The 14,339-nt window shown below is 37.7% G+C and overlaps 1 protein-coding gene across 1 annotated transcript in view; it reads right to left on the bottom strand.

The window, feature by feature from the left end:
- ARHGAP28 (Rho GTPase activating protein 28) overlaps positions 1–14,339 on the bottom strand; it is a 195,088-nt gene that overhangs the window by 83,027 nt on the left and 97,722 nt on the right. Inside the window, exons 2-3 of the mRNA XM_029922266.1 lie at positions 12,879–13,081; positions 4,129–4,346 (exon numbers count right to left, since the gene is read on the bottom strand). Coding sequence (XP_029778126.1) covers positions 4,129–4,346; positions 12,879–13,081 — 421 coding nt within the window. The remainder of the gene's footprint in view (positions 1–4,128; positions 4,347–12,878; positions 13,082–14,339) is intronic.

Genomic DNA, 14,339 nt, shown 5'->3' with positions numbered 1-14,339 from the left:
CTCACTAAGCATCTTGTATTTGAAATTTTGGAACCAATGATCATGTTTTCCTGGACACCATGATTTGAGGATGAATATTTTCACACGTTTTTCACCATCTATGGCACATGTATTTGGCCAGTGACCCTTGTCTAACACCCTATACCATGTTTTTTCCAAGCATTGATTTTTTGAATTAATACCATGTAGTTTTAAAATGAGGAAATCTTACATGGAAAATAAAATCTTTCTAACTTTAAAAATCCAGAATTTTAATCTCTGGTAAATTTCCTAATTTCCAAATATTATTAATAAAATATCTATGCTTTAAAACATGCCAGGCATTTTGCACGTGTTGTCTGGCCAAAAAATCCTAACATAGCCCAATTTTAATTTGTCAGTAATCGTGTGGATTTTGTTTACTTGTTTGCTTTTCCCTGTTGTGTTGTATAGTTATAGTATGCCGTTGCTTTGTATTACTGTTTTGGTATTTCTTTTTGGTGATGAGATTTTGTCGTGTGCCTTTAAAGTGAAGTGTGACAGCTGCCACACACTTCACCATTCACACAGGCCCAGACTGCTATTCACTAGGAGAGTTTTGGGGAGAAAACAAGTCTACATAACTGCACAGGAAATATACAGTCATTACATATACTCACCAATCGATCAACCAACCAATCAACCTAGCCCTGCATTAATAAATAGGAATTAACACCCAAAGATCAAAATCAACTGAATAATAGTAATGTGATGATGCCAAAAGTAAGCAGACAGCCCTAAAGAAAACAGTAATTCAAAGAAAAGAAGACCACCTGGGAATTGAAGGTTTAATTTAGTACCTTCAAAGTGCAAAGGGGATACTGCAGCCGAGAAACAAGAACAGAGCACTAAAATACAGAAGAAGACAACGGAAAAGGGAGGCCTCAGCAAAGTAACAATGTGACTGTTAATTTTTTTTTAATTAACAAAAGGCAGAAGTATCAATGCCACCATGAATGTACGATGGCATTATGGTAAATTACAGATATAAAAAATGAAGTAGAAGGGAAAGACATAGATATGCACAAACCAAGCCTGGAATAACAAGAGAACATTTAAGAGACACTGAGGTTCAATCCAAACAATGCAACAATCATCTAACGGGAGTTCCAGATGGAGATAACTGAGAAAAGGAAGGGACTAAATACCGGTTTTAAATGTTAGAAGACTATATGCAGAACCTGAAAAAAGAATGAGCTCTCATATTGAAAGGGCTCTCTTAGCAGTGATCAGGATGAATGTTTTAAAAAGGTAAAACTGGTGGAACTTCAAGGTTCCAACAATAAAAGTAACGTTCAAAAAGCTTCCTATTTGTATATAAAGGAACTCGTTCCTCACTGGTAGAGATACCGCGCCTCCGTAGGCAACAGTGCAGGACAGAAGGTAGTGAATGGATAGCTCCAAAACTCTGGAGGCAAATTATTCTGAGCATGGGAATCAGTGTGCAATAAAAGTTGGCAAGTAAATCTACATTTCTACTTTTTAAATAACTGAATTTAGATCTTCACTAGGTAAGTATACTGGGTCAGATTCATAAGTCTAAGATAAATGCAAAATTACCTTTTGAAACTAAATCTTCATGAAGAAAGTGAGACGTTCTATTAATGTAGGTAAATGATGACAAAGAAAGAAATACAGAGTAAGAGAGGATCTAGGGGTGAGGAGACAGAGAGAGGCACATAGAGACAGAGAAGAAAAGATAAAGTAAAAGAGGAAGAGACACTCAGAGAGACAGACCAGGGCTGAAAGATGCTTTGTGCAAGAGAAGGAAGGAGGAAGGAATTGGTATTTACGTGGTCAGATTCTGATAGAAAATTTAAAAATGTTTAGGTACTTTTCTAAGAAATTTCCAAGTCTATTTACTTGAAGGAGCAGGTGCTGAATTTTTTTAGGGAGAAAATCTGTGAAGATGTTTATCAGGCCTGATATCATTGTAAACATTGTTTGTATGTATATGTATATACATCTGCGCTAGCTTTACATATTTTTGATGGAGAACAATCTGAATTTTAAACCTGGGTATGCAGCGCCAGGCTGTCACCGACTTCCAGGTGATGCACGTCTCTGGACAGCACAAAGACCGCTACTCCCTAGAATATATGGACTTCCGTTCAACCACGCTCCCTGCTGCACACCAATTCACCCTAGAACTGGGGCTTCAGCAGCAAGACTGGAAGGGAGAAGAGGAAGGTGGGTAGGAGGAAAAGCCCCAGGGGCCATTCCCTTTATTTACCACAAATATGGTCCTTTCTCTGCCTTTGCTTCCTGCGCGTGCCTGTTATGGAAAAGTAACAGACTCTTTGTTTCTTTTTGCACCTAAAGCCCCAGTGAATACCTGCCCGCCTTATACTTCCCTTTAGGGTCTAAGTAAAAGAGGGAGGAACACTGGTTCTATGCATCTAGGAGTCCAAAGTTTTTGGACACTGGAAGACGCATTGAATGCGTTTTCTTGAGTCCCTACAGGATTCAGAGAAGCTATAGATACTCAACTATTTTGTAGTTTGCTAGGGAAGAGCAAAAATCTTAGTCCAGAGTAGCTGGAAATAGAAATAAGAAAGGAAGCACGTAAGCCAAGTTTTTAGGACTCTCTGAAGACAGTCTGGGAGATAAATGTGAAACGACTCATGGAATTTAAACCAGCAGGGTAATTCTTTTCTTTGATAGGCATCTTGGCCAGGACCCACATGGCTGAAGCCATTGCCTCAAATTGTGCGTGTGACCTTGACTCAGCCACAGCTATAGAAAATCTCACTTCCACACAGATACAGGTTTCAAGTAGGCTGAAAGTTTGAACAGCACAGAACTCAAAATGCACTGCCTTGAGTAAATAATTATGTACAACAGAAGGTTCTAGAACTGTACTGCTCAATACATTGGGTACAAGCCATATGTGATGATTTAGATTTAAATCATTAGGACTAAACACAATTAAAATTTCAGTTCCTTTCATTAGCTACATATTGGACACACACTAGCTGTCCATCCTGAAGAGCACAGAATTAGATCATTTCCATCACTAGAAAGTTCTGAAGGACACTGCTATTCTGGGGCATATTAGCGCAAATGCAAAGGTTAACCTGGAAATGTGGATTACCCTGGCAACTACCCCGTGTGATCAATATATCTAAGAGAAAATAGGACTTACAGATAACCTAAAGTAACTCAAATTGGAGGGTACCTTCAACCAAGCCCAAATATCCTTGAAGTTTTAATTTATGTTATTATTGATTTTACAATTAAACAGATAAGAAATGTAAATCAGAGGGATGAACTAACTTGCCCCAGGCAACTATCTGTAACTTCAGAAGAATATCAAGTTTCTTTTTTCCTATAGACTAATTACCCCCAAAATTCGAGAATCCTATTTGCATAGAACCTCATATACGATCTTGCACAGAGAATGCATCCGGTAAGTATGTGTTGCATCAATAATGCAGTTATTGATTTCAGTGATGCAATGAGTGAATGAATAAATGAGTGGTAAGGCAGAGCCAGCAGCAAAACCATCCTAAGCAACAGGTGGAATGACTAACATCCTCAGAAGTAAAATTTGTGGCCATGGAATTTCTAAGGGTAACCTGGAATTTCAACTAGCCATTTCTCAGAAAACATGTGATGTTGCCCTTATGGTTTTTTGAATCATTCTCTTGCCCACTTAATTAATTTGGCATCTTTCACTTGTTACCGTTTAAATTTGAACATAAAGGCTATCCTACCCACTCTCCCACTCCAACCTCCATTTAAAACTAACCGCCTGAACTTGCTTAGAATACTTTGGGCCCCCTTCTCTGGGCTCCTCTGTCTGTCCACAGAATTGTCATTCAGTGCTAGGTTTAAGTAAAGGCTCTGTGTATCCCATCCATAAAGATTTGCTCCATTACCAAATAAGATATTCTCCAACTCAACAAGGAAAGAATAGACTTAGTGTTGAGGGAGACTGCTGAGGGAGAAGGAATGAGCACCTAAGTTTCAAATCTGCCAAATCTGCACTCTGCTGTCTGCTTTAGTTTTCTCTAAAAGAGGATGGCCAACTTTTTCTAAAAATTTTTTCACATTCTCCCTGTCACCCCTAAACCAAAGCAAAACACTTGAGCCACGTTCATTACTTACAGGAGATTCGCTGACTCCAAAGATGTCTCTGACATCCCTAACAGATTGCTTGTTCTTTTTTCTCATGGTTTGAGTGTAAGTATTATATCTCTTTTTCACTGCAGCTGCTTGGGTTCGAGTCAGTGTCGAGAGCAAGGCTTTGCCGTCCTCCTCTTCGTTACCCAAGAGCAGGCCTGATAAACCCACATCTTGCAACCACTCCGCTTCGAGCTCTCCTTCTGTAAAATAACATTACCAAGGAGAGGTCAGAACACTATCCATTTAATTAGATGGCATGTACATCTTCAGGCCTGTGCATATCAGTGAGTAGTAAACACGATTGAGACCAATCCTGGACCTTGAGGGCAAGTTAAGTGAAATAATTCAGACAGAGAAAGACAAACACCTTATGATATCACTTCTATGAGAAATCTTTAAAATACACACACACACACACACACACACACACACACACACTCATGGATACAGAGAACAGATTTCTGGCTGCCAGAGGTGGGGATTGGGAGGTAGGTGAAATGAGTGAAGGGAGCAAAAGGTACAAACTTCCAGTTATACAGAAAAATAAGTCATGGGGTGTAATATACAGAATGGTGATAATAGTTAATAACACTGTACTGCATAATTGAAAGTTGCTAAGACAGTAGATCTTAAACATTGTCATTGTAAGAAAAAATTCTGAAATTATGGTGATAGATATAAATAAGACTTACTGTGGTGATCACTCACTCTGCAATGTATACAGATATCGAATGGTTACGCTCTATGCCTGAAACTAAGATGCTGTATGTCGATTAGACCTCAGTTAAAACAAGACACCATCCTTTTTTTCAGAGTAATTGTGGGAAAGGCCTATAGGCCTTTGTATGGTATTTTTTAAGTTAGTCAAACTTTAAAGTATTTTCTGGGAGAGTAAGGTTAATTGCCATATTTAGTAGGGTAATTTTCCTTGCCAGAGAGTTAATTATAAGCTGTATCTGGACTTCCAATTTCAAACAATGATAAAATAGGAATATTTAAACTAAAACCATAATAGAAAAAAGAGTGTCTTGGTGGCACTGGAAAGGGTTTTTCGATCATGCAAATGCTGGTTCAAATCCCAGTGCCACCACTTACTAGGCAGACAGCTCTGGAAAGTTTTTAGATATCCCTAGGCTTCTGTCTTGTTGGCAAAATGGAGGTAATAGATGTATTAGATGGCTATGAGGATTGTTTTATCAATTTATTTATGATAGATGGCAAAGAATCTGCAACAGGGCATGAATTCAATAGATATTCATTCTCTTATTTTTCTCTGTAGTCTGAACATTAGGTAATCTTTCCTTTTTCCAGAAGTCAATTAAAAAGCTTAAAATTCATCATACTGAGGGTTAACTGCTATTGAAATTTAGATGTGCAGAAATAATTTTAAAAGTCCAGAATAACAAAATCACGTAGCAGAAAATACACTACAAATCCATTTCTGGGAACTATGCTAAACAGGCATTACCTGAATGAGATTTGTTTAAAGAGCAGATCAAACTGATTTGTAAATAGCCTGTCAAGTCATCAGTCTGAGAGTCTTGGACCCTACTCATATTATTGTATCGCATAAACAAAGCCTTCCAAATGTACTTTACAGGAATTTCTCAGTGAGGCAAATCTTTGCTATTGTGTGTGTGTGTGTGTGTGTGTGTTTATTATTCATTTGCTTTTCAAGCTCTTCTTTTAACAGAAAATGAAAAGGTAAATGTAAACTTAGCAGCACTGATCTAAAACAATAAACATTTTAAATTAGTGAGTTATGACTTGGAAATCTTCTTTTACTTAAGCCTTCAATAAGATTTTCATTTTGAAGACAAAATTGACAAATATAGGTCAATATGAAAGTTTCAGAATTTGGATTTTTTCCCCTCCAACTCTGTAAGCAGCAATGAAAGAGTGGATGTTAGGAGTTAGAGTTAACGGACACTGAAGTAGGATGATCTAAATCCTTGGACTCAGACTACAGAATCTGTCGAATATACATTTTCCACAGGAAAAAAATGTCTTCGAGATCAATGTAACATTGCTGAATTATGGAATCACAACACTGTGCTCCAGTTGCCAAATGTGTAACGTCCACATAGAATACTCCTTTGAATTTCAGCTCCATCTATTAAACTCCCTACTCAACAACTACTTGACACTATCAGTCATACATCAAACTCGACATATTCAAGCCTGAGCATATTCGTCATTCCCTAGGCCTCTTTCAGTATTCCACATTTCAGTAAGTGAAACCCACCATCCATCTAATTTAGCAAAGTAACTAACCTCGGACACATTATTGACATCTTCTTCTACACATCAAATCTAATATATCACCAAGTCGTTTTTAAAGAAATGTTTATTTATTTTTGAGAGAGAAAGCACAAACAAGGGAGAGGCAGAGAGAGGGACACAGTAGATTTTTCTCTGACCCCAGAGAGCCCAATATGGAGCCTGAACTCACAAACCTTGAGATCATCACCTAAGCCAAAGTCAGACGCTCAACCAACTGAGCTACCCAGGCATTCTGATCACCAAGTCCTTTTGATATTATTTCTCAAAAATTTCCACCTTTTTAAAATGTCTTCTACTCTGATTTTCATCCAAACTACCATCATCTCTCACCTGAGCCACTGCAGTTGCCTTCTAGTTTTTCCTCCCATTCTTGATTTCCCCTCCAATCCAGGATCCATATTGTAACTTAATTAGACCTTTCCAAATGCACAGTTTCTAAACCGGCAGTTCTTCCTTGCTCTTGGGATTAAGAATAAAACCCTAGGAAAGCGTGGAGAGCTCAGTCAGTTAAGCATCCAACTCTTAATCTCAGCTCCAGTCTTGACCTCAGGATTGTGAGTTCAAGCCCTGGGCTGGGCTCCTCACAGGGAGTGAAGCCTATCTCAAAAAAAAAAAAAGAAGAAGAAGAAGAAGAATAAAACGCTATGCATGGCCTATAGGATGTGAAGCTACTGACCTTTCTGGCCACAACTTGTACCATGCTCTCTTCATTCTCCCCTCTCTGGTAGTACTGGCCTATGTTTGGTTCCTCAAAAGGCCCATGCTATATTTTGTTACCAGGCCTTTGGACTCCTAATAACTGGTCATCCAATTGTTTATATCTCAATGTATACATTTCTTCCTCAATGAAGTCTTTTTTTCCTGAACCCTTCAATCACAGTTGGTCCACTATTACCCATCCTAATCCTGCTGTGTCTTTTTCCTTCAAATAACTTTTCTCCCAACATACATATAGTTCTATCATTTCATTAGTTGTTTTTTTCCCTCCTAGTTTATAAGCTCCATTAGAGCAAGGAACATTTCTGCCTTTGTTTGCAACTAACATCAACATCTTGCAATGCCTGTGAGGAGTAGGTACACAAATTTGTTGAATTAATTAAATCTCAGTTGAAATATTTAATTATTCTATGTCAGAAATGATGAATGCAAAACATCAACTTTCATTAATGAATGTAGCTATTTTAAAAAATTTTAAAAAATAGGGGCTCTTGGCTGGCTCCGTTGGTTGGGTGTTCGACTTCAGCTCAGGTCATGATCTCATGGTTGTTTGAGTTCAAGACCTGCGTTAGGCTCTGTGCTGACAGCTCAGAGCCTGGAGCCTGCTTCGGATTCTACATATCCCTCCTCTCTTCCTCTCCTCAACTCTTGCTCTGTCTCTCTCTCTCTCAAAAATAAACATTAAAAAAAATGAACGTAGCTGCCATACATACCATTCTGTACTAAAAAATCTACCTGGTTAGTAACTTTGTTAGAGAAGGATATCAGAAAGGGAATAAAATCTTCCAGTAACTAGAGTAACTTATAGAGAAGTAACAGTTCTGCGTATAACAATTATGAACTCTGAACTGAGTACATAAAATAACTATTTGAGGGTAATGGAGAAGAACCAAGTGTAGGCAGAAACTGGAAAATAACTTAATTTTGCTACAAGAAAATGCACTGTGTAAGATCTGCACCTATACAGCTTTTCAACTGCTATCATTTCCCAATCCCTACACTACACCACAGGTGGAACACAAAACCACAGGCTTACTTATTTGAAGAGTCAGAGGGTGTAGTGATGGATTATTACTAGGACGGCTGGAAAGTAAGGGGCACATTCCTATTACAAGGGAGCCATACAGGAGAGAGCTCCAAAATGCACACACTCTGATCAAATTCTTGACTAAACATTAAACCAAAAAGGCATATGTGAGACTCCAGCATCCTATTGAAAAACAGCAGCCCTTGGCTAAAATAAATGAGCAAGGTTACAGAAGCTGCATAGAGCAGGAAAGATGGTGTTGTGAGAATGAGTCCAATCCATGAAACTGCTATGAAATTAACTCCCTATAGAGGAAGATAACAGGATACAGAATCTCTGAAACACATCAGCAATGTTACCGTCTCCCATCCAGGCCCGACCCTGCTTAGCTTCGGAGATCAGATGAGATTGGGTGCACTCAGGGTGGTATGGCTGTAGACTGTTATTACTTTCTCAATGATGCTACAGTAGGTAGGATACAATAAAAAGGAAAACAAAAAATGGGCTAATTTGTCAAGAGAAAAGGTCATCAATACAGAATGGCTCTGAGAAGGCTCTGATGTTAGACAAGGACTTTAAGGAAAAGATTCTCATGAGTCAACGATGAATTCCAGAAAAGGAATGAAAAATATAAAAAATAAAACCAAAATGCAAATTACAGAATTAAGAATTAAAACATATTAAATTAAAAATTGCTGCAAGGGCTTAACAATATATTAGAGACTTTTAAAGAAAGGGCTAGTAAATTTGAAGATAAAATTAGTAGAAATTATCTAATTTCTAGAGAAAAATATTTAAAAATTTCAAAACAGAGCCCAAGAGACCTATTCGGAATGGTAAGTATTATAATATACATATATAGTTTCAGTTTCAGAGAAGAGAAAGAGTAGTGCAGAAAAAAAGCATTTGAAGAAATAATGTCTAAAAGTTTCCAAAACTTGTTGAAAAACCAGTTAGTTAAACTAACGCCAAGTAGGTTAAATACAAAAGAAAATTGCACTTAAGCATCTTAAAGACAACCTATTGAAAACCAAAGACAGAAAATTTGAAAGCATTCAAAAAGAACATATTACACACAGGCGAATGACAATATGAAGGCACTGAGTCCTTATTAGAAGCAGTGAAGTTCAGGTCATAGTAAGATGACGTTTAAAAAATCCTAAATGAAAATAAAATCCTGTCCACCAATAATTATATGTCTAGCAAAAATATCCTTCAAGAACAAAGGTAAAATAGTCATTATCACATGAATGGAAACTAAGAAATGTATTACTAGCAAACTTGCTCTGTAAAGTATACTAAAGGAAGCTCTTTAGGGTAAAGGCAAAAGATTTCAGATGGATACTGGATATACAAAAAAGCAGCAGTGAAGGGATGCTTGGGTGGCTCAGTCGGTTAAGCATCCGAAATTGGCTCATGGGTCGGGAGTTTGAGCCTTGGGTCGGGTTCTGTGCTGATAGCTCCGAGCCTGGAGCCTGCTTCAGATTCTGTGTCTCCTCTCTCTGTCCCTCCTGTGCTCATGCTCTGTCTCTCTCCGTCTCTCTGTCTCTCTCTCTCAAAAATAAATGAATATTAAAAACAAAACAAAAAAATATGTAGTGGAAATGTTAAACATTCAGATTTTGTTTCTTTAAAAGACATAAGGCTACTTCTTCTTCCCTCAAAATTAAGGCTTAGAGCCTAAAGATATTAGTTAGAGCACAGCAAGGCAGTCATTTACGCAGAGGAGATGGGATGTTGGAGCCTCAGTGGGATGATCAGGGCAATCCTGAAAAGGAGAGGGGAAACTGATAAAATATGAAGGAATTAATCAAATAAATACATATGTGTAAGACAGTAGATGCCAGTTTTCTCACTAAGAACAGAATCACAAACACAGAAGGGAAGAGCAGAATTAACCTAGTTGATTCCCAGATCAAATATGGAACACTTTCAACATCAAAATAGATGATAGTAAAAGATAACCCACTAACAAAATAACCCAGCAAATAAACCAGGAGCCCATTCTGATATAAAGAAATAAGTTGAGAGCTTGATATAGAATGGGATATTTATACAGTTTTAAAAAATCTTCCACAAAAATATTTACTGATGACAAAGACGAAAGGAGTAACTTCACAGGGGGAAGCCTTGTTAATACTACCTGAAGTGATGCAAGCGGCCATCATCATCAATGGGAAAACCAAAACTGTAGGCCACCTGATAGGATGTAATGAAAAGAATACAGCATCATGATCTGCCAAAGATGCAGAGCCTGAATCCAAATCATCAGGAAACACCAGACAAATCCAAACAGAGGAATATCCTACCAAAGAGCCTGTAATCTTCAAACTGTCAAGGTTATAAAATCAAATAAAAACTGAGAAACTATTCTAGATGTAAAGAGACAAAAGAAACATGGCAATAAAGTATAAGTGATTCTGAACTGGATGCTTTTGTTATAAAAAGATAATATAGGAAATATACCAACATTTAAGTGCAGTCAGGATTCGATAACAGTGATTTATCAAAAATAATTTCTTGGGACACCTGGGTGGCTCAGTCAGTTGAGCGACTGACTTTGGTTCAGGTCATGATCTCATGGTTCATGGGTTCAAGCCCCATACTGGGCTCTCTGCACTGACAGCTCAGAGTGTGGAGCCTGCTTCAGATTCTGTGTTTCCCTCTCTCTCTCTGCCCCTTCTCTGCTTGTGTTCTCTCTCTCTCAAAAATTAATAAACATTTAAAAATAATAATTTCTTGATTTTAATAGTTATACTGTCACTATATAGAGAACGACTGCACACACACACGCGCGCGCACACACACCCATAACCCACGCTCATTAGAGCCGGAGATTTTAATAACTTCCTCTCCATAACTGACAGAATAATTAGAAAAAAGTGTGTGTGTGTATATATATTTTATAAAATTAAAACATATATATATATATGTGTGATATCTTAGATATATTCTCTATATCTGAAGACCTAAGGTACTTGTGAGTAACGGGCAGTTGGCAAGTTACTCTCAAATGGTCAAACAGCTTCAGACCAAAAAAAAGTTATTTAAATTGTATTTGCAGTTTTTCTGTAGGGTTTAAATGGTTTCACAATAGAAACATATAGAAGTTCATATCTACAGTGCTGTATTGATGGTGGACAACGTAAGTAGGTGTTACACACTTGACAACAGTACCAAGTGCTGTTGCCTACAGCAAGGGTTTTGGGCAACACCAGTAGCTAAGAGGAAGGGATGGAACAGAGAGGTTACAGGCATCTTGACTCCCAGTCTCCACAATCGCAAGGAAGTAAATTTCTGCTGTTTTAAGCCACCAGGTTTTGGGAGGCTTTGTCATGGCAGCCCTAGTAAACGAATACAAACTACCCAGTAACAAAAAGAGAGGAACGACTGATATACCAGATGAATTTCAAACACACTATGTTCAGTGAAAGAAATGAAAGAAGCAAAACCCCAAACTAATATATGACATAAGAACATCAGAATCATGGTTGCTTCCGGCCAAAGACAGCAAGTCATGGGAATGACAAGATTGGGGAAAAGCAGGAAGACATTTTCTGAGTTGACTGAAATGTTATCTTTCTTGATTTAATGTGAGGCTACAAAGTTAGCATCCATCAAACCTCACTGAATTGTACACGTAAGAGTTCTGTATATAGTGGTGCATACAAAGTACTTATTTTTCAGACCTAATAAGGATAGACTTACAGGAAAAGGAATGAAGAATGAAAACTTTTTTAAAATGCTTGTTAATTTTTGAGAGACAAGAGCGATAAAGAGAGAATGTATGCATGCAAGTGGAGGAGGGGCAGAGAGAGAGAGGGAGACAGAGAATCCCAAGCAGTCTCCCTATTGTTAGCTCAGAACCCAACTCAGGGCTTGAACTCGCAAACTGTGAGATCATGACGTGAGCCAAGGTCAAGGGTCAGAGACTTAACCAACTAAGTCACCCAGGTGCCCCAGATGAAAACTTTTTTAAAGTTTTGGTAGCTGTCTTGAGGTTAATCACTAGCTAATGACAATATTCTTAGGTGAATACTTACTCAACTACCTTTAGTCTTTCTTGGATATCTTATGTATTTACTTGGGATAGAGAGCAACTGGAGATAACCTATCCCTTTAATCCAAAGGAAGTAACTTAGCTCTTTTTAAACATTAGGGACAATTATGTTTTTCCCCCTAGTTCTTAATATTCTTCTTCTTAGTTTTGCTGAAAATTAGTGTATCTGACATAGCTCTTGTTGTGAGAAATACAAGATATTCTATTCCCTAAATACATTAAACACTCATAGATGCTACAAAACCAAATATTTTTTTTTCCTCTAAAATTTTACTGGCATCTTTTTTCTTTCTTTCTTTTTTAAATCAATAGTCAAGTATACAAATGTAAAAGCCATCACAATTAGAATCCTCAGCCTGCTAGATGATAATGAATCCAATCAATGATGGGCACAGCACGCCTAACCAGTAACACATAAGGAATCAATTTGGGATTTTGACAGCTCTTCTTTTTAGGTTACGTCACTGTTTATAGAAGCCACCATGAGCTAGTCCATGACATATAAATCAGTAGGAGCTGGTAGTTGGTATGCCAGAGTCTCCTGATTTCATTTGTTAAACGACTACTAGAAGGATCTCCACCTGCAAACACAAGACACACAAAGGATGACCGTAAACACACAGGAAAACAGACCCAGCATCTCACCATCCGCAGGCCTGGCGTCAGCTGGTGTCTGCTCCTCCTGCGCTCCTGTGCTGCTCTCTTTAATGCTTTCTATTTCCCGCAAGAAGTCTGCCATGGAGGTGCTGTCTACGGAGGCTTGGGAGTTGGAACGGCTAAATACAGGAGAATGTAGAGACTCATTGGAGAGCATTCTGTTAATTCTTCGGCAGTGAGGAATAGATTTTCTGAGGAAAGAATAATATCTGCTGTTAATAAACAAATTAGTGTCTTTTATGTTATAAATCATGAAATAAAATTTAGATTTAAAATCAGTGGTGAAATAGAGTTAAGTGTGATAGAGAGGGGTTTGAGAGAATAATCTCCATTAAGTGGTGGCCCTTCTTTTTCATTCTCTATAATTCATAATGATTCAGTGGCCATGTAGGAATCACCGTGAAACTACTTTTTATAATTTTCACACACTTATAAAGCATGAAGTTACTTGAATTAGCCAAAGCATAGAGTTTAAGGCAATATCTCTGATGAACACAGATGCAAAATCTTCAACAGATTATTAGCAAACTGAATTCAATAATCCACTAAAAAAAATCATTCACCACCAAATGGGATTTATTCCAGAGATGCAAGGATGGCTTGATATCTGCAAATCAATCAACAGGATATATCACCCAGTAGGATGGCTACTATCAAAAAAAGAGAAAGTAAGCCTTGGCAAGAATGTGGAGAAAATGAAACCCTTGTTCACTGTTGGTAAGGATGTAAACAGTACAGACTCTGTGGACAATAGTATGGCAGTTCCTCTAAAAATTACATATAGAATTACCATTTGATGCAGTAATTCCACTCCTAGGTATATATATACCCAAACGAATTGAAACAGAGTCTTAAAGAGAAATCTGTACACTGTGTTAATAGCAATATTATTCCTAATAGCCATAAGGTGGAAGTAACTTTGACAGATGAATGGATAAACAAATGTGGTCTATACGTACAATAAAATATTATTCAGCTTTAAAAAAGGGAAATTCTGATACATGCTACCACATAAATAAACCCGAGGACATTATACTAAGTGAAATAAGTCAGTCACAAGACAAATACCATATAGTTCCATTTATAAAAGGTATCTCGAGAAGTCAAAATCATAGAGATAAATAGTAGAGTGGTGCTTGCTGGGCTCTGTGGGGATGAAGAAATGGGGAAGTTTTGTTTAATGAGTACAGAGTTTAAGTTTTGCAAGAGAAAAAGAGTTCTGGAGAGGGATAGTAGAGGCGGTTGTACAACAGGGTGAATATATTTGATACCACTGAGCTATATGCTAAAAAAAAATGGTTAAAATGGGGGGTGCATGGGTAACTCAGTTGGTTGAGCATCCAACTCTTGATTTCAGCTCATACCAGGATCTTAGGGTCATGGTATCAACCTTAATCTTGAGAGACCTTTAGATTTTCTCTCTGTCTCTGGAGCACTTGGCTGGCTCAG

Source organism: Suricata suricatta, chromosome 14, assembly GCF_006229205.1.
Source record: "Suricata suricatta isolate VVHF042 chromosome 14, meerkat_22Aug2017_6uvM2_HiC, whole genome shotgun sequence".
NCBI classification, from domain to species: domain Eukaryota; kingdom Metazoa; phylum Chordata; class Mammalia; order Carnivora; family Herpestidae; genus Suricata; species Suricata suricatta.
This window is presented reverse-complemented; position numbering and strand designations above follow the sequence as displayed.